We start from the raw sequence: 22715 nt of genomic DNA on the forward strand, positions 1-22715 counted from the left end.
TAGTCAGTAACAACACAGTAGAAATAACTATCACAAAACCAGCCAAGTGAAACCACATTAGAATTGTTACCCAGAAGAAAAACATGTAGTCAGTAACAACACAGTAGGACTAACTATCACAAAACCAGCCAAGTGAAACCACATTAGAATTGTTACCCAGAAGAAAAACATGTAGTCAGTAACAACACAGTAGGACTAACTATCACAAAACCAGCCAAGTGAAACCACATTAGAATTGTTACCCAGAAGAAAAACATGTAGTCAGTAACAACACAGTAGGACTAACTATCACAAAACCAGCCAAGTGAAACCACATTAGAATTGTTACCCAGAAGAAAAACATGTAGTCAGTAACAACACAGTAGGACTAACTATCACAAAACCAGCCAAGTGAAACCACATTAGAATTGTTACCCAGAAGAAAAACATGTAGTCAGTAACAATACAGTGGGACTAACTATCACAAAACCAGCCAAGTGAAACCATATTAGAATTGTTACCCAGAAGAAAAACATGTAGTCAGTAACAACACAGTAGAACTAACTATCACAAAACCAGCCAAGTGAAACCACATTAGAATTGTTACCCAGAAGAAAAACATGTAGTCAGTAACAATACAGTAGGACTAACTATCACAAAACCAGTAAACTGAAACCACATTAGAATTGTTACCCAGAAGAAAAACATGTAGTCAGTAACAACACAGGGACTAACTATCACAAAACCAGTAAACTGAAACCACATTAGAATTGTTACCCAGAAGAAAAACATGTAGTCAGTAACAACACAGTAGAACTAACTATCACAAAGCCAGTAAACTAAAACCACATTAGAATTGTTACCCAGAAGAAAAACATGTAGTCAGTAACAACACAGTAGAAATAACTATCACAAAACCAGTCAACTAAAACCACATTAGAATTGTTACCCAGAAGAAAAACATGTAGTCAGTAACAACACAGTAGGACTAACTATCACAAAACCAGCCAAGTGAAACCACATTAGAATTGTTACCCAGAAGAAAAACATGTAGTCAGTAACAACACAGTAGGACTAACTATCACAAAACCAGCCAAGTGAAACCACATTAGAATTGTTACCCAGAAGAAAAACATGTAGTCAGTAACAACACAGTAGGACTAACTATCACAAAACCAGCCAAGTGAAACCACATTAGAATTGTTACCCAGAAGAAAAACATGTAGTCAGTAACAACACAGTAGGACTAACTATCACAAAACCAGCCAAGTGAAACCACATTAGAATTGTTACCCAGAAGAAAAACATGTAGTCAGTAACAACACAGTAGGACTAACTATCACAAAACCAGCCAAGTGAAACCACATTAGAATTGTTACCCAGAAGAAAAACATGTAGTCAGTAACAACACAGTAGGACTAACTATCACAAAACCAGCCAAGTGAAACCACATTAGAATTGTTACCCAGAAGAAAAACATGTAGTCAGTAACAACACAGTAGGACTAACTATCACAAAACCAGCCAAGTGAAACCACATTAGAATTGTTACCCAGAAGAAAAACATGTAGTCAGTAACAACACAGTAGAACTAACTATCACAAAACCAGCCAAGTGAAACCACATTAGAATTGTTACCCAGAAGAAAAACATGTAGTCAGTAACAACACAGTAGGACTAACTATCACAAAACCAGCCAAGTGAAACCACATTAGAATTGTTACCCAGAAGAAAAACATGTAGTCAGTAACAACACAGTAGGACTAACTATCACAAAACCAGCCAAGTGAAACCACATTAGAATTGTTACCCAGAAGAAAAACATGTAGTCAGTAACAACACAGTAGGACTAACTATCACAAAACCAGCCAAGTGAAACCACATTAGAATTGTTACCCAGAAGAAAAACATGTAGTCAGTAACAACACAGTAGGACTAACTATCACAAAACCAGCCAAGTGAAACCACATTAGAATTGTTACCCAGAAGAAAAACATGTAGTCAGTAACAACACAGTAGGACTAACTATCACAAAACCAGCCAAGTGAAACCACATTAGAATTGTTACCCAGAAGAAAAACATGTAGTCAGTAACAACACAGTAGGACTAACTATCACAAAACCAGCCAAGTGAAACCACATTAGAATTGTTACCCAGAAGAAAAACATGTAGTCAGTAACAACACAGTAGGACTAACTATCACAAAACCAGCCAAGTGAAACCACATTAGAATTGTTACCCAGAAGAAAAACATGTAGTCAGTAACAACACAGTAGGACTAACTATCACAAAACCAGCCAAGTGAAACCACATTAGAATTGTTACCCAGAAGAAAAACATGTAGTCAGTAACAACACAGTAGGACTAACTATCACAAAACCAGCCAAGTGAAACCACATTAGAATTGTTACCCAGAAGAAAAACATGTAGTCAGTAACAACACAGTAGGACTAACTATCACAAAACCAGCCAAGTGAAACCACATTAGAATTGTTACCCAGAAGAAAAACATGTAGTCAGTAACAACACAGTAGGACTAACTATCACAAAACCAGCCAAGTGAAACCACATTAGAATTGTTACCCAGAAGAAAAACATGTAGTCAGTAACAACACAGTAGGACTAACTATCACAAAACCAGCCAAGTGAAACCACATTAGAATTGTTACCCAGAAGAAAAACATGTAGTCAGTAACAACACAGTAGGACTAACTATCACAAAACCAGCCAAGTGAAACCACATTAGAATTGTTACCCAGAAGAAAAACATGTAGTCAGTAACAACACAGTAGGACTAACTATCACAAAACCAGCCAAGTGAAACCACATTAGAATTGTTACCCAGAAGAAAAACATGTAGTCAGTAACAACACAGTAGGACTAACTATCACAAAACCAGCCAAGTGAAACCACATTAGAATTGTTACCCAGAAGAAAAACATGTAGTCAGTAACAACACAGTAGGACTAACTATCACAAAACCAGCCAAGTGAAACCACATTAGAATTGTTACCCAGAAGAAAAACATGTAGTCAGTAACAACACAGTAGGACTAACTATCACAAAACCAGCCAAGTGAAACCACATTAGAATTGTTACCCAGAAGAAAAACATGTAGTCAGTAACAACACAGTAGGACTAACTATCACAAAACCACAAACTAAAACCACATTAGAATTGTTACCCAGAAGAAAAACATGTAGTCAGTAACAACACAGTAGGACTAACTATCACAAAACCAGCCAAGTGAAACCACATTAGAATTGTTACCCAGAAGAAAAACATGTAGTCAGTAACAACACAGTAGAAATAACTATCACAAAACCAGCCAAGTGAAACCACATTAGAATTGTTACCCAGAAGAAAAACATGTAGTCAGTAACAATACTGGACTAACTATCACAAAACCAGCCAAGTGAAACCACATTAGAATTGTTACCCAGAAGAAAAACATGTAGTCAGTAACAATACAGTAGGACTAACTATCACAAAACCAGCCAAGTGAAACCACATTAGAATTGTTACCCAGAAGAAAACATGTAGTCAGTAACAACACAGTAGGACTAACTATCACAAAACCAGCCAAGTGAAACCACATTAGAATTGTTACCCAGAAGAAAAACATGTAGTCAGTAACAACACAGTAGGACTAACTATCACAAAACCAGCCAAGTGAAACCACATTAGAATTGTTACCCAGAAGAAAAACATGTAGTCAGTAACAATACAGTGGGACTAACTATCACAAAACCAGTAAACTAAAACCACATTAGAATTGTTACCCAGAAGAAAAACATGTAGTCAGTAACAACACAGTAGGACTAACTATCACAAACCAGCCAAGTGAAACCACATTAGAATTGTTACCCAGAAGAAAAACATGTAGTCAGTAACAACACAGTAGGACTAACTATCACAAAACCAGCCAAGTGAAACCACATTAGAATTGTTACCCAGAAGAAAAACATGTAGTCAGTAACAATACAGTAGGACTAACTATCACAAAACCAGTAAACTAAAACCACATTAGAATTGTTACCCAGAAGAAAAACATGTAGTCAGTAACAACACAGTAGAAATAACTATCACAAAACCAGCCAAGTGAAACCACATTAGAATTGTTACCCAGAAGAAAAACATGTAGTCAGTAACAACACAGTAGAAATAACTATCACAAAACCAGCCAAGTGAAACCACATTAGAATTGTTACCCAGAAGAAAAACATGTAGTCAGTAACAATACTGGACTAACTATCACAAAACCAGCCAAGTGAAACCACATTAGAATTGTTACCCAGAAGAAAAACATGTAGTCAGTAACAATACAGTAGGACTAACTATCACAAAACCAGCCAAGTGAAACCACATTAGAATTGTTACCCAGAAGAAAAACATGTAGTCAGTAACAACACAGTAGGACTAACTATCACAAAACCAGCCAAGTGAAACCACATTAGAATTGTTACCCAGAAGAAAAACATGTAGTCAGTAACAACACAGTAGGACTAACTATCACAAAACCAGCCAAGTGAAACCACATTAGAATTGTTACCCAGAAGAAAAACATGTAGTCAGTAACAATACAGTGGGACTAACTATCACAAAACCAGTAAACTAAAACCACATTAGAATTGTTACCCAGAAGAAAAACATGTAGTCAGTAACAACACAGTAGAAATAACTATCACAAAACCAGCCAAGTGAAACCACATTAGAATTGTTACCCAGAAGAAAAACATGTAGTCAGTAACAACACAGTAGAAATAACTATCACAAAACCAGCCAAGTGAAACCACATTAGAATTGTTACCCAGAAGAAAAACATGTAGTCAGTAACAATACTGGACTAACTATCACAAAACCAGCCAAGTGAAACCACATTAGAGTTGTTACCCAGAAGAAAAACATGTAGTCAGTAACAATACAGTAGGACTAACTATCACAAAACCAGCCAAGTGAAACCACATTAGAATTGTTACCCAGAAGAAAAACATGTAGTCAGTAACAACACAGTAGGACTAACTATCACAAAACCAACCAAGTGAAACCATATTAGAATTGTTACCCAGAAGAAAAACATGTAGTCAGTAACAACACAGTAGGACTAACTATCACAAAACCAGCCAAGTGAAACCATATTAGAATTGTTACCCAGAAGAAAAACATGTAGTCAGTAACAACACAGTAGGACTAACTATCACAAAACCAGCCAAGTGAAACCACATTAGAATTGTTACCCAGAAGAAAAACATGTAGTCAGTAACAACACAGGACTAACTACTACAAAACCAGCCAAGTGAAACCATATTAGAATTGTTACCCAGAAGAAAAACATGTAGTCAGTAACAACACAGTTGGCCTAACTATCACAAACCAGCCAAGTGAAACCACATTAGAATTGTTACCCAGAAGAAAAACATGTAGTCAGTAACAACACAGTAGGACTAACTATCACAAAACCAGCCAAGTGAAACCACATTAGAATTGTTACCCAGAAGAAAAACATGTAGTCAGTAACAATACAGTAGGACTAACTATCACAAAACCAGTAAACTAAAACCACATTAGAATTGTAACCAGAAGAAAAACATGTAGTCAGTAACAACACAGTAGAAATAACTATCACAAAACCAGCCAAGTGAAACCACATTAGAATTGTTACCCAAAAGAAAAACATGTAGTCAGTAACAACACAGTAGAAATAACTATCACAAAACCAGCCAAGTGAAACCACATTAGAATTGTTACCCAGAAGAAAAACATGTAGTCAGTAACAATACTGGACTAACTATCACAAAACCAGCCAAGTGAAACCACATTAGAGTTGTTACCCAGAAGAAAAACATGTAGTCAGTAACAATACAGTAGCACTAACTATCACAAAACCAGCCAAGTGAAACCACATTAGAATTGTTACCCAGAAGAAAAACATGTAGTCAGTAACAACACAGTAGGACTAACTATCACAAAACCAGCCAAGTGAAACCACATTAGAATTGTTACCCAGAAGAAAAACATGTAGTCAGTAACAATACAGTAGGACTAACTATCACAAAACCAGCCAAGTGAAACCACATTAGAATTGTTACCCAGAAGAAAAACATGTAGTCAGTAACAATACAGTGGGACTAACTATCAGAAAACCAGTAAACTAAAACCACATTAGAATTGTTACCCAGAAGAAAAACATGTAGTCAGTAACAACACAGTAGAAATAACTATCACAAAACCAGCCAAGTGAAACCACATTAGAATTGTTACCCAGAAGAAAAACATGTAGTCAGTAACAATACAGTAGGACTAACTATCACAAAACCAGTAAACTAAAACCACATTAGAATTGTTACCCAGAAGAAAAACGTGTAGTCAGTAACAACACAGGACTAACTATTACAAAACCAGTAAACTAAAACCACATTAGAATTGTTACCCAGAAGAAAAACATGTAGTCAGTAACAACACACTAGAAATAACTATCACAAAGCCAGTAAACTAAAACCACATTAGAATTGTTACCCAGAAGAAAAACATGTAGTCAGTAACAATACAGTAGAAATAACTATCACAAAACTAGTCAACTAAAACCACATTAGAATTGTTACCCAGAAGAAAAACATGTAGTCAGTAACAACACAGTAGGACTAACTATCACAAAACCAGCCAAGTGAAACCACATTAGAATTGTTACCCAGAAGAAAAACATGTAGTCAGTAACAACACAGGACTAACTATTACAAAACCAGTCAAGTGAAACCACATTAGAATTGTTACCCAGAAGAAAAACATGTAGTCAGTAACAACACAGTAGGATTAACTATCACAAAACCAGCCAAGTGAAACCATATTAGAATTGTTACCCAGAAGAAAAACATGTAGTCAGTAACAACACAGTAGGACTAACTATCACAAACCAGCCAAGTGAAACCACATTAGAATTGTTACCCAGAAGAAAAACATGTAGTCAGTAACAACACAGTAGGACTAACTATCACAAAACCAGCCAAGTGAAACCACATTAGAATTGTTACCCAGAAGAAAAACATGTAGTCAGTAACAATACAGTAGGACTAACTATCACAAAACCAGTAAACTAAAACCACATTAGAATTGTTACCCAGAAGACAAACATGTAGTCAGTAACAACACAGTAGAAATAACTATCACAAAACCAGCCAAGTGAAACCACATTAGAATTGTTACCCAGAAGAAAAACATGTAGCCAGTAACAACACAGTAGAAATAACTATCACAAAACCAGCCAAGTGAAACCACATTAGAATTGTTACCCAGAAGAAAAACATGTAGTCAGTGACAATACTGGACTAACTATCACAAAACCAGCCAAGTGAAACCACATTAGAGTTGTTACCCAGAAGAAAAACATGTAGTCAGTAACAATACAGTAGGACTAACTATCACAAAACCAGCCAAGTGAAACCACATTAGAATTGTTACCCAGAAGAAAAACATGTAGTCAGTAACAACACAGTAGGACTAACTATCACAAAACCAGCCAAGTGAAACCACATTAGAATTGTTACCCAGAAGAAAAACATGTAGTCAGTAACAACACAGTAGGACTAACTATCACAAAACCAGCCAAGTGAAACCACATTAGAATTGTTACCCAGAAGAAAAACATGTAGTCAGTAACAATACAGTGGGACTAACTATCACAAAACCAGTAAACTAAAACCACATTAGAATTGTTACCCAGAAGAAAAACATGTAGTCAGTAACAACACAGTAGAAATAACTATCACAAAACCAGCCAAGTGAAACCACATTAGAATTGTTACCCAGAAGAAAAACATGTAGTCAGTAACAACACAGGACTAACTATTACAAAACCAGCCAAGTGAAACCACATTAGAATTGTTACCCAGAAGAAAAACATGTAGTCAGTAACAACACAGTAGGATTAACTATCACAAAACCAGCCAAGTGAAACCATATTAGAATTGTTACCCAGAAGAAAAACATGTAGTCAGTAACAACACAGTAGGACTAACTATCACAAAACCAGCCAAGTGAAACCATATTAGAATTGTTACCCAGAAGAAAAACATGTAGTCAGTAACAACACAGTAGGACTAACTATCACAAAACCAGCCAAGTGAAACCACATTAGAATTGTTACCCAGAAGAAAAACATGTAGTCAGTAACAACACAGGACTAACTACTACAAAACCAGCCAAGTGAAACCATATTAGAATTGTTACCCAGAAGAAAAACATGTAGTCAGTAACAACACAGTAGGCCTAACTATCACAAACCAGCCAAGTGAAACCACATTAGAATTGTTACCCAGAAGAAAAACATGTAGTCAGTAACAACACAGTAGGACTAACTATCACAAAACCAGCCAAGTGAAACCACATTAGAATTGTTACCCAGAAGAAAACATGTAGTCAGTAACAATACAGTAGGACTAACTATCACAAAACCAGTAAACTAAAACCACATTAGAATTGTTACCCAGAAGAAAAACATGTAGTCAGTAACAACACAGTAGGACTAACTATCACAAACCAGCCAAGTGAAACCACATTAGAATTGTTACCCAGAAGAAAAACATGTAGTCAGTAACAACACAGTAGGACTAACTATCACAAAACCAGCCAAGTGAAACCACATTAGAATTGTTACCCAGAAGAAAAACATGTAGTCAGTAACAATACAGTAGGACTAACTATCACAAAACCAGTAAACTAAAACCACATTAGAATTGTTACCCAGAAGAAAAACATGTAGTCAGTAACAACACAGTAGAAATAACTATCACAAAACCAGCCAAGTGAAACCACATTAGAATTGTTACCCAGAAGAAAAACATGTAGTCAGTAACAACACAGTAGAAATAACTATCACAAAACCAGCCAAGTGAAACCACATTAGAATTGTTACCCAGAAGAAAAACATGTAGTCAGTGACAATACTGGACTAACTATCACAAAACCAGCCAAGTGAAACCACATTAGAGTTGTTACCCAGAAGAAAAACATGTAGTCAGCAACAATACAGTAGGACTAACTATCAGAAAACCAGCCAAGTGAAACCACATTAGAATTGTTACCCAGAAGAAAAACATGTAGTCAGTAACAACACAGTAGGACTAACTATCACAAAACCAGGCAAGTGAAACCACATTAGAATTGTTACCCAGAAGAAAAACATGTAGTCAGTAACAACACAGTAGGACTAACTATCACAAAACCAGCCAAGTGAAACCACATTAGAATTGTTACCCAGAAGAAAAACATGTAGTCAGTAACAATACAGTGGGACTAACTATCACAAAACCAGTAAACTAAAACCACATTAGAATTGTTACCCAGAAGAAAAACATGTAGTCAGTAACAACACAGTAGGACTAACTATCACAAACCAGCCAAGTGAAACCACATTAGAATTGTTACCCAGAAGAAAAACATGTAGTCAGTAACAACACAGTAGGACTAACTATCACAAAACCAGCCAAGTGAAACCACATTAGAATTGTTACCCAGAAGAAAAACATGTAGTCAGTAACAATACAGTAGGACTAACTATCACAAAACCAGTAAACTAAAACCACATTAGAATTGTTACCCAGAAGAAAAACATGTAGTCATTAACAACACAGTAGAAATAACTGTCACAAAACCAGCCAAGTGAAACCACATTAGAATTGTTACCCAGAAGAAAAACATGTAGCCAGTAACAACACAGTAGAAATAACTATCACAAAACCAGCCAAGTGAAACCACATTAGAATTGTTACCCAGAAGAAAAACATGTAGTCAGTGACAATACTGGACTAACTATCACAAAACCAGCCAAGTGAAACCACATTAGAGTTGTTACCCAGAAGAAAAACATGTAGTCAGCAACAATACAGTAGGACTAACTATCAGAAAACCAGCCAAGTGAAACCACATTAGAATTGTTACCCAGAAGAAAAACATGTAGTCAGTAACAACACAGTAGGACTAACTATCACAAAACCAGGCAAGTGAAACCACATTAGAATTGTTACCCAGAAGAAAAACATGTAGTCAGTAACAACACAGTAGGACTAACTATCACAAAACCAGCCAAGTGAAACCACATTAGAATTGTTACCCAGAAGAAAAACATGTAGTCAGTAACAATACAGTGGGACTAACTATCACAAAACCAGTAAACTAAAACCACATTAGAATTGTTACCCAGAAGAAAAACATGTAGTCAGTAACAACACAGTAGAAATAACTATCACAAAACCAGCCAAGTGAAACCACATTAGAATTGTTACCCAGAAGAAAAACATGTAGCCAGTAACAACACAGTAGAAATAACTATCACAAAACCAGCCAAGTGAAACCACATTAGAATTGTTACCCAGAAGAAAAACATGTAGTCAGTGACAATACTGGACTAACTATCACAAAACCAGCCAAGTGAAACCACATTAGAGTTGTTACCCAGAAGACAAACATGTAGTCAGTAACAATACAGTAGGACTAACTATCACAAAACCAGCCAAGTGAAACCACATTAGAATTGTTACCCAGAAGAAAACATGTAGTCAGTAACAACACAGTAGGACTAACTATCACAAAACCAGCCAAGTGAAACCACATTAGAATTGTTACCCAGAAGAAAAACATGTAGTCAGTAACAACACAGTAGGACTAACTGTCACAAAACCAGCCAAGTGAAACCACATTAGAATTGTTACCCAGAAGAAAAACATGTAGTCAGTAACAATACAGTGGGACTAACTATCACAAAACCAGTAAACTAAAACCACATTAGAATTGTTACCCAGAAGAAAAACATGTAGTCAGTAACAACACAGTAGAAATAACTATCACAAAACCAGCCAAGTGAAACCACATTAGAATTGTTACCCAGAAGAAAAACATGTAGTCAGTAACAATACTGGACTAACTATCACAAAACCAGCCAAGTGAAACCACATTAGAGTTGTTACCCAGAAGAAAAACATGTAGTCAGTAACAATACAGTAGGACTAACTATCACAAAACCAGTAAACTAAAACCACATTAGAATTGTTACCCAGAAGAAAAACATGTAGTCAGTAACAATACAGTGGAAATAACTATCACAAAACTAGTCAACTGAAACCACATTAGAATTGTCACCCAGAAGAAAAACACGTAATCAATAACAATACAGTAGAACTATCACAACACCCAATGTCTAGCAATATGTTATGACTTCAATCTACTGTCCTATACATTGTTAATGTGTACATGCATGTTGAACCAATAAAAGTTTACTAAGAAAGTAAATAGGGAAAAAGTAAGCATTACTACTCTCTATAATATCTGAAATTCTAACACAAACAATGGATATAAAACTAGCAGCAATTACCAATTCAAAACAGATGAGTTAACTAACTTATACTTCACCAATTTAGATCTGGTAAACTGAAGTAAAGACCAAAGCATCCACAAGCAACTCTTGAACTACTCTGATTGGTTAAGTGGGTGTAACTCATAACGTATCAATGACCTAAAAGTGCAGCGTGTAACTTAGCAACAGGGCACAAACCTCGGAATCTGAAATCCAGACTCTATTGCAAAAGCCATTTTGAAAAGTATAATTGTGTGTGTCTAAACCATGTATATTAACCTAAAAAGTTTTCATTTTGAAATAATGTATTTTCTAATGTTTAAACCACAATACATTGTATAAGAAAGATTCTAAGTAACTGGTTTTATAATTTATATACTGAAATTTTAAAAAACCACACCCACCCTGTTTCCAGTTTGAATACTTTTAAACACTATACATCTCTCATGTTGATAAGTGATGAGTGTACAGTTCACGTGCACAGAATCACTAATAAATTATAAAGAGAATATGGCTGCAAGATGACAGCTGAAATAAATATTCTAAACTGTTAGAAAAAAAAACTGATACTTGAAATGCAATAAATGAAATTCATTGGTTTTAGAAGCTTAAATTAAATGACTGGCAGTCAGCAATCTCCTATCAAAACCTAACATTTGTAACTTTAATTACAGAGGAACTTGGTTTAAGTCTGTCAGTTAACAAACTAATGTTTATTGTTAATTCTTGTTCATTATTAACACTGATCAAGATTTAATTTTTTTTAAATTATGGGTTCACTAGATATGTATAGTGCATGTCTTTTAATACTCAAATATGTTATATATCCCAAATTTGCATACACATTTCTTAACAACCTCACTAAAGGTAGGTCAAAGTGATTTCATGATCTTTTACAGTTACACTCAAAATGAAGTTAGACTATGCATACAAAATAAGACTTAGCACTGAAATGTAGTCAATAAATCAAAGTTTAATACAAGTTTTAATTTCTTCATTTTATAAGAAAATATTTAAATAAATCGGCAATCCCCCTAGTATGAGAATTGTGACTTTCGTTGTCTATATCTTCCCACTACTTTCATTTATCACCCCTCTGAAGTATGGAACTTAATGTAAATTATTCATATAATATAGATATTACCAAGATAGAGTCTGATTTTTAAAGATTTTTTTGTTTATGAATTCAAACTAGATAACCAGACCAACTTGCCATGCCCACATCACATCCTGTCTTTCACAAGTTGTCAGTAATTCTCACTGACATTTTATGTAATTGATAACCAATATAATCTATAACATGACTTATAATGCTATGTTATTTTCAGTACAGAGTACCGACAATTTTTTCTTCAGGTTGAAAGTTTATTTTGCAGTCTTCATATCATGTAGCTATATGAACTATTTTAAGCCTTTTGTTGTCTCAATCAGAAAGCCTACTAACTTTTTTCCAAACAGACAGGGATCAGAGCATGTATCATCATGTTTTGTAAATGTACATTCAAAATTTTATTAAATTACTATTTTATTAATAAATTTGGAATCAAACTGTAGTTTATGGTACAAATCTTGGTAATATACATTATGTAATTGCTAAATTCAAAATTAAATGGTATATCATATTCTGTTTTTGCTCAGATTGTGTTGTGTGCATCATAAAAGGTAAAGTCTACAGTTTTAATGAATTAGAAACTCATATTACCAATACTGACAACTTTGAATATAAAATCTTTCTATCTTTTCTATTTGCTGAGATATTTAACAAACCCACAATACTGGCTCCTCCAATCTCTTCCTCTTTTGAAACTACTTGTTTACCAATGCCTATTTCTTCTAAGTATATGCTTATGACCAATTGAAAGTGCTCATTTGAACAAGGTAATCCTGTCAGACTTTCTAAAGTACTTACATAAGTAAAGCCATTTTAACTGTTGGAGAGTTTGAAGAGTGGTGATCAAAGCAAAACTATGATCAGAAATAAGATTTATGTACTCCAAAATGGCTTAGTTGGGAAGCTTCATAAATTACTGTGGATTTTTGTGGTATTGGTGTAGTGCTTCATAATTCTTTATTTCAAAATGCATATAAAAATAGTACAATTTTTTAAATCTTCCATTTGCAAAATTCAACTAGACTTGTCTAAGGTGATGCATGAGTAAAAAACTTTGTAACATCATGAGATCAGATTGGTGTTTTCTATATATTTTTCATTTACTATTCTATATCTAAAGAAGAATAACTGAAATTTTAAAATGTATTTATAAAGAGTAACCAAAATGTCACTGTAAACTGAGAAAGTACTGGTATGATAGTATTAAGAACAGTAAGACATTTGATCTATGTAAAAGTCAGTTTTATACTATTTTATTCAGTAATGCGAGTTGCACTGTACATGAATTTATGACCTATGTTGAAGAATTTTCAGTCAGATGGTTCAAAAGGCAATAAACAATAATATAAAAATATTAAAATGTTTACAAGCCTTAAGTTACTTAGAATAAACTATTGTAGTTTTCTGTTATTCTAGAAAGAAAATCAAAACAAGTTAGATTTATTACATATTTTTATGGTAGTCACATAGTTTGTCAAATCAAACAAGTCTATACACAGTTAGGGTAGAGAAAATAAGAGATGAAAATACTTTTTATTTAAATTTGATAGGTTATACAAATTAAATTGAAAAATTTTAGATGAAGAAATGTATTTTTAATCTTAACATGAAAAAAATCACTGTACTCTGAGAAGTGAACATTCTGACTCCATAAGTTTACGCACAAATCTCTGCTAAGTGTACTAACTTAAAAAATCCACTTGTTCATGTACAAACAACTTCTAATGCTTACTAACAGTTTACAAAATTTCCTGAAGACACAAATTCCATGCTAAAAATTATTGTATAGAAACTCTGAGGGTTAATTTGAGATTACAAGGTCAGACTCACTGACTGACCTTATGTAGAAACATTTAATGTTCTAGTGGTAGAACCTACATAACTTAAGTTACATTAGCAGATATGCTATAAAAGACACAATGTTATTAATATTTTGTTACTCCTGTTGACTAACTTTTGTTGGTTTTGTTGACTGTTCAGTAGGCTTTGGCAAATTAATATCAGGCATTTTTATTTTTACAAAAACATTACATATCTACAATGTTATAAAACTCATTATAATTGACATGTTATCAGCTCCCCATTAAGTAACTTGTACTAATATCAACTCAAAATTAATTTACTCATCATGAACTCTCCATATGACATTAAGGAAATTCCTGATCGTATAGAAGACTCAAAATTGTTTGTAAGTTTGTACAACTTTTATATGTAAATCATTATTTGTAATAACCATTATTATAAATTGTATTACTGTTTATATACTAAAATACATTTGTTTTAAGAAAGAAACCTGTGCATCAATCTTGTTGGCAAATATCACTAATTTGATGTACATCAACATTTAATTAACTTATAAATTTAAATTATCATTTGAATCAGTTTCAGGTTATTCGAAATCCTAATGTATAACAGTATAAACAGCCAAGAATTAACAACTCAAAAGTAATTCCAACTTACCTAAACCAGCAGCAATTGCTGGTATTGGGAGATTGAAATGGTAACAAACATATGAAATCAGAAGGAAGTCAACATAGCTACGATGAGTTGGTAATAAAAGCACAGGGTATTCAACAGAACAATCTCGCAACTACAACAAAAGAAAAGCATATTCTACTCAACAAGACGCTGAAATAAGTTCCTGAAAAAAATCATAAAATGAATTTAAACAGTCATGTGCAATATTATGCAGTGGCTCTCAACTGGATATCTACTGTACACTTGAAAATAAAATAAAAATTATAAACGTGAATATTCTACAACACTTTAGCTGTTACACAACTAATGTTTTATATAATGAGAGTAACTTTAATCCATTTTTATTTCTGGTGACACAACTACTTTATATAATTTTAGAATAATTGAATTCAATGCAAATACTTAGAAATGAAGTAATGTATATTTTCTGAAAATAATGAGATACAAAGTAGTAGAAGTTTCCATAGTGGAAAACAAAAGATTTTAATATAAAATTGACAATACTTAAAAACAAGTAACAAAGCTGAGAATTGTTAGTTTGTTTTGACTAGGCTTTCATCCAGGATAATCTTTCTTTGTTTACTATTATGTATTTAAAACTAAGAGAATATTTTTATGTGGAAAGTGAGCAGAGTAATATAGTAGCTCTACAACAGTAAACTTCAGATGGTAAAAGTAGTTTATTACTTGTGTATATTAGTACAGAAATAAACCAACAAGAACACTCGCCAAGTCGTGAAAGCACGTCAGTGTGATTCTGGCACTGTTACGTCATGCAGGTCAAGATGTGGCAAACTACTGTAAACAGTTCTGCAGCTGAAATGCAGTCAATAAATGAAACTGTAATATTACTTAAATTTTAATTCCATAATTTTACAAGGAAATATTTAAATAAATTGCAAATATTCATTCATCTCACTATTGCATTTCTTAAGCTGCACTTTCCTTGTGTTTCTGTAAAAATTTAAACATGTGATTAGGTGTTCCTCAAGGTTCAAACAGCAATAAAGTAACATTAGATAAAACAGATGTTAGCTATTATGAGCCTTAAGCTGTTAGGGATAAATAACTAACAATTTATGGTTGTTACAAATCAGTCAAATAGACCTAGTATGTATAGTGTTAGGATACAGAAATTAATGGAGTAAATAAAAGATTGGTCTTAATTTTGCATGTCCTATAGTTATACAAATGAAATTTGAAAACTTTAATACGTAAAAAATACATATTTCTAATTTTAATATGAAAATCACCTTGCACTCAGACTAGTTTCTCTAACTCAGACTCTGAATTCATAATCCTGTACTCTAATCTTTAGTGAAAAATACTTTATTCAAAATTGATTGTTTCTGTACAACAAACTAATGCTCACTAAAACTTCACCACGGTTATTATTTTCCTATACCAAATGTAGTTTTCCAATAGGTACTTACCTCCTGTCACAAGTAGAGCCATTCTTGTTCAGTGCTCCCCTCTGAATGCAAAAAAATTGCATTCCACAAGCCTTAAACTCCCATGTACCCCATCCTCCAACATGGTTCAACTCACATAAATCATCATACATCAACCCTCCACTAATAAGAATGCAACACATCTTCCTGACACACAACTCCCACTATTCGATTCTACCAAATAGTTCAAGATTAAGCAAAAAAGTTCTGCTTTTCAGTGGAAAGTGTGAAAGAAGATAAGTACCTATCTACTTTTAGTAAAATAATAACTTCCAATATGGCACATCACCTCCACTCACATTTACAGCAAGGGGCCCTCACTGAATAGGTGGAAGGAATGATGTAAGAGATAACTTCCAATATGGCACATCACCTCCACTCACATTTACAGCAAGGGGCCCTCACTGAATAGGTGGAAGGAATGATGTAAGAGATAACTTCCAATATGGCACATCACCTCCACTCACATTTACAGCAAGGGGCCCTCACTGAATAGGTGGAAGGAATGATGTAAGAGATAGAAATAACTATCTTTCAAAATCATCTGAAGAACAATCATAAAGTGTGATATTTTTGGAAGATGAATAAACATTTATACTGCACTACTTCTGTACCAGGTATACTCTGTGCCCAGTGTGGAAATATGTGTCATAAATATGGGCAGAAAGTGGGTCGAGCATGATCACAAAAGGGAAGAAGAACTAATTGGGTTGGAATCCAAAGCACACTATACCAGAATCTCAATTCTGCAGAAGAAAGACTGTAAAAGAACTATCTACAGACAGGAATGTGAGGAAAGCTAACATGGATGTGCTCCAAGATGTAGGGTGGCTATGGCACGATACAGCCAGTAAAGTCAAGCCCAAATCCAAGCAGTATCAGGAATAGAACTTCCAACCAATGGTAAAAGGTAGGTCCACACCATCTTCACCTCAAGTTAAATATAACATAAATGTATACTGTGCAAACCAACCTACAAAATGAGCATGTGCACAAATCCACAACCAACCACACGTCTGGGAACCTGAACTCCAAATAACAGTAGAAAGATATATACCAATATGGCAGGTCACAACAAACTTAAGGTCAATCAAACTGGCTTTGCAATGCTCTCAGGTATTAAAAACACCCAGTAGTGGAGCAAGAAAAGAAGAACTGTAACTCTAATCAACATTATCCTCTTGATAGGTCTACACAGAAGCTAGAGTGCAATGCCATTCTCCAGGCCCTAAGGTACAAAAATGGATTGCCTCCAGAATATATAGCAACTGGACAGAAACTAGATGCAACATCAATGTCTGGGACTCACTACACAGAAGTGCAGATCCTTAGGCAAATTGAATGAGGAAGAGGAAACATAACCAACACGTGTGAAGATTTATGTTGATTAATTCACCTCTAATCTAAAACCATACAAAGTGTAGAGTGCAATAGCAACCTCTAGATCCCATACTGCAACTATAAAATATAAGTAACCTCAACCTGTATATAGAACCAGATAAAAGCTGGACACGACATTAACCTCTAAGACTCACAGAACAGAAGTAAAGCACATAATTGAAAGGTTACGTACCATCTACACCAGCAGAACACAACTGCCCCACTCTCTACTGAATGGAAGTGGACCCCTTCATGGTTCATCACCCTAGCAGCTTAGAACTTGAAAACAGCAAGGACTTCCATACTCCATTAGAAAATAAGGGATATAAAATACAGTGAAAAGTCAGGAGGAATGCCAACACTAGAGACAGTGCTGTGAGTAATCACAAAAACCCTATTTTAAAAAACAGACTGCTCTGATTTATTCAATCAAAGGGGCAAAAGGAACATGCAGCTATCCCCTTCTGCTTTACTCAAGTAAGTGCATGGTCTAATATGGTCCAGAGCAGGCACATTAGTGAAGTAAATATATAAAAACCAAAAACTTAACAGTGATGATGCTGAACACTCCATCTCCACAGCATGCATTACAGGCCATGAGCATACATCATGGCAATATAGTGAAGACTTAATGTAAAGAAACATACCTAGACATTGGCCATAATCCTAAACAGGACATACCTCTGAAGAGAAAATATAGAAAAGATAATTACCCAGTCACAGCCACACCAAAGTTTGGAGGATGGCAACAGTCAGAAGGTGGTACCCTGATGATAAAATGCTAGCCAGTGAAGGTAATGGAAGAAGAATGTATGAGTTAGAGACCACTGAATAGTTTCCTTTAATAGATATAAGTTATGAGACTCAAAGAAAATGAAAGGTGGCTAACTGCAGAGTCCACACTTGAATCCAAAGACTCTAGAAAATCTCCGAATCAAACAGATGAAGAAAAGGAGCCATCTGGAAGTTATAAAGATAATAAGAAGATAGATGAACCAGTAAAGAGATAGCATCCTTCCCAATAAGATCCCAACAGCAACAAAACTATGTGTGAAGAGACAGGACCAAAGAGAACTATAGTGCCACTGAGGAAAAAGGGAAGTGTATACCCCCCCAAAAAAAAAACTTCAAGGGATCAATTAGTGGTGTGCCTCAAAAAGGAAATGTACATTGAACAAGAACTGTAGGAAAGCTGTAAAAGTAAGAAAAAGGACACTATTTCACACAAAAAATAATTAAATAAACACTTGAAACGAGGACAAGTGAAAAATGTCTACAACTCAGTCAATACCTAAAGAAAAGTGATAGTTCAATAGAACAAAGGGAGTCATGTGTTAGGAAGGTATGTTGCACTCTTATTAGTGGAAGGTTGTCATATGATTTAGAAGCAAGATGTAGCTGAACCATGTTGATGATGGGGTATATGGGAGTTCAAGGCTTCTGACATGCAAAAAATTGTTTTGCATAGCAGCACTAAACAAAAATAACTTTTACGTGAGAATATCTTGAACACATTTCTCATAGCTGACACCATAGCAGCCAATGGGAGTGATCATTCTTGATGGTCTATTTCTTTGATGTTATTAAATTTATTACTTACTTAAACAATACATGAGAACTCTTAATTACTAAAATAAACTATAATTAGTAAAAAGAAGTTGAGCTTAATCAAAAATGTGTTTATAAAAGTATTGCCTATATCAGTGTAGGCCTAGTATACAGGAACAAGCAGTGTTGCTACTGGTCAATCCTTTTACTATTTATCAGTTGAACTGGAGAGTGTGGGTGTTTTCTTGGAGCAAAGCCACATCAGGCTATCTGCTGAGCACACCGAGGGGAATCGAACCCCTGATTTTAGTGTTGTAAATCTGGAGACATACCACTGTACTAGCAGGGAACTGAACTGGAGAGAATGTATAAACTGTCAAAATTAGTATCCACATTAATTTAGTATTTTTCCATTAATGTAGATTTTATATTTTTTTTGTAAATTAACTTACATATATATCACCCCATACATTTTCATTTTTTGTTTCCATGATGATTGACAACCTTACCTGTTCTATTCCATCCAAATTAACATAGATAGAAGTGTAAACTTGTTTCTTAAATTTGGCTAAGAGAAAACCAAAAAGACGGATAGCACTCAGTTGTAAGTTATGACTCATCTCTTCAAGGATCTTTCCAGCTGCTTTTGTGACCTCTTCTTGTGACATCTTTCTCTCATCACATATCTACAGTTGTCATAAAATGTAAATTACTCAATTTTTTTCTTAAATAATAGAACAATTCGGATAAGTTTTAATCTCATGATGAAGAAATATTCAACATATTTTACAGTTATGTAATAAACACTACTAGAGAAATGTTTAAAAATTAAATTAATAGTCACTTCAAAACACTGGAGACTAACCCTAAAAGTTTGCACAAGTAGCTTTCCAGCAGTTTACTTAGATATAATAAGACAATATATACTTATTTTAAAATGTTTATATAAAGTATAGCCCTTAATTTTTCATCATTACTAATAACTCACCAATACAAAAGCAGTTAGCAAAATAGTTACCTAAAGTTTCTTTTTAATAATAAAAACTAAAATAACAGCAACACATCACTGTAGAAAACATTTTGAAAAACTAAACATTATGTAAGGTACAAAAGCTTCTGAACTCTGTTACTGATACTGGATTTTACCATAAACAAACTATGCACCAATACATCTTACTACAAATTAGGATTGAAGTAACTGAACACAAAACTGCTTTATTTATGAAGTTCCATGTCATTTCCACTTTAGGACCTTTCTAAAATTTATAATTATGTACAGCATACAAATTTACCACATGAAAAAAAAAAAAAACAACTATTCTATGATTTAAGCAACTGACCACATGATCGTTGCCTGTTATTCAGTTTTATTAATCATGGTATGTCTTCTTTACAGTTGTCTTGTGGCTTTTGAATCACATTTGTAGTGAAATAAAAAAATTTAAGATTAACCTAATACAGTACAAAAGCTAATTGCCAGGCTATTATCAATCTTTATGTCCATGATGTTAGAAAAACACATAGGTTCAAGAAGTATCAATAAAAACCCTATAATCCAAAAGATTTCTAAAGATGGATCATTCTTCTTCAGGAACAAACTATCCACTCAGATTACATAGTTTTATTACTTTCTATCAATCTTCACAGTATACTGAACATAGAAGACAGCAGAGTTACAGAGAAATATCTGGATTACTAGACTTGCACTTTCAAAACTGTGATATGAATTTTAAAGATTCATTTGACATCTACCCTGGTTTGTTACAACACCCCACTAAATTCAAATAAAACAATATGAGGTGTTCGTATCATTAAATATTCTAATCACTTACAAAAAGTTCTTTCTTTGTATAAAATTTTAGTCTTGAATTTTATTTTTAGAAAAAGTTAGAAAATTAAAGGAAAAAAAGCATTCTGATTTCCTGCCTGGTTTCAAACACACTTTGCTGTCAAATTAGAAAATATAAATTTTATACTCTTCCTAACAATGTTTAGATAATTCTCAAATACAAAATTATTGTTTAATATATTCAAGTACATATCATAAAAATAGTGCTATATACTGCAAGTAATCTTTCTAACATGCCATAAGTCATGGAATTTTACCCTGAACATGACTTGTAAACATGCTTGTATTCAGAACTCACACAGAAAACAATTATCTTAGTGTTTAAAAGTTGTAAGTTTTTGTTTTATGAGGAGCAGCCATCAACAACCTAACTAGAGCACAATGAAAGTAAACAGTATAAGTTATATCCACAAACCACCTTCTGAAATAATAATATTCTGATATTTTTACTCATCAAAATATTTACCAATGTATAAAACACTTGTTTTAGATTAAAATAGATTATATACAAGTTCACAGATGTTGTCTTTTTAACAGAAATAATACACTTTTGGCATTTTTCCTGAATTAGCTACTTGTGGTTCTACTCACACAATTTATTTTGCTTAACTTTAAAACAACTGATCGAAGCATGATAAAATAACTCTCCAACACAAACTTAGATGAATTTAAAACATTTGTACTGTGTGGCTCTTTAAATATCTTACAACATATACACAACAACAACAAATTATTAATAAACCAAAATATTAGTATAAAACTTTCAATGTTCTTTTAAAAATTAATTTTTATACCAACAAACAAACTGGTGTACACCATTTCATGTTGGTTATTAGCAAATGTTTATCATGATTTATACACACACACACACAGTACTATTCACTATATTAGAGGTACAAACTACTGAGTTACACATACGTGCAGTAGCTCATCACTAATTCTAAACTTATAAATTTTTTGTTTTGATACTTAGAACAGACACAGCACAAATAATCCATTGTTTAGCTTCCTGCTTCACTAGAATAAAATAATACCTTACCTCTTTGATAACATGTTGAACTCTAGGGCTTCCAAACACTTCATCCTGGATCTGTTTAGGACTTCTCTCCTTAGAAAACCGGTATTTTGCACAAGTCCAATCTCTTGTGACCCATTCCAAATCCCCAAATTTACGTCGGTCATACAAGATGTCAACGTAAGTTTTCCCTCTCAACACTCTTGTCATTACAAATTCCAACTAGTTTCAATATGAAACTAAAAAATAACATTTAATAGTAAACACGGTGTTAAAATCTTACATGATTAATGAGTTGTTTAAAATTTATGTTAACACATAAATAACTATAGAATAGAGTGTAAATACTAAAAACATACAGTCTTAACTTATTAACCTCCTACGAATAATCCTTTCAACCCACAAATTATGCTCACACAGCAACACAAAAGTATCTGGTATATTAATTAACCTTAAAAAGGAAAAGAATAATCATTCTTTTATATCTTCCAAAGTAGTCTTCAGTAAAATCTGTCAGGTTAACCCAAAAAACAAAAATACCCAGTGTGTATCTGAAAACT

At 33.8% G+C, this 22715-nt stretch overlaps 1 protein-coding gene across 3 annotated transcripts in view; it reads right to left on the minus strand.

Annotated features, from left to right (window-relative positions):
- The window catches only part of LOC143229968 (dihydroxyacetone phosphate acyltransferase-like), a 96952-nt gene that overhangs the window by 71556 nt on the left and 2681 nt on the right, over positions 1-22715 (minus strand). For all 3 annotated transcript variants that reach the window (XM_076462868.1, XM_076462866.1, XM_076462867.1), the window contains exons 2-4: positions 22180-22394; positions 19801-19977; positions 14895-15024 (exon numbers count right to left, since the gene is read on the minus strand). In XM_076462868.1, coding sequence (XP_076318983.1) covers positions 14895-15024; positions 19801-19977; positions 22180-22365 — 493 coding nt within the window. In that variant the 5' untranslated portion in view covers positions 22366-22394. The remainder of the gene's footprint in view (positions 1-14894; positions 15025-19800; positions 19978-22179; positions 22395-22715) is intronic.

Source organism: Tachypleus tridentatus, chromosome 10 (genome assembly GCF_004210375.1).
Source record: "Tachypleus tridentatus isolate NWPU-2018 chromosome 10, ASM421037v1, whole genome shotgun sequence".
NCBI lineage: Eukaryota > Metazoa > Arthropoda > Merostomata > Xiphosura > Limulidae > Tachypleus > Tachypleus tridentatus.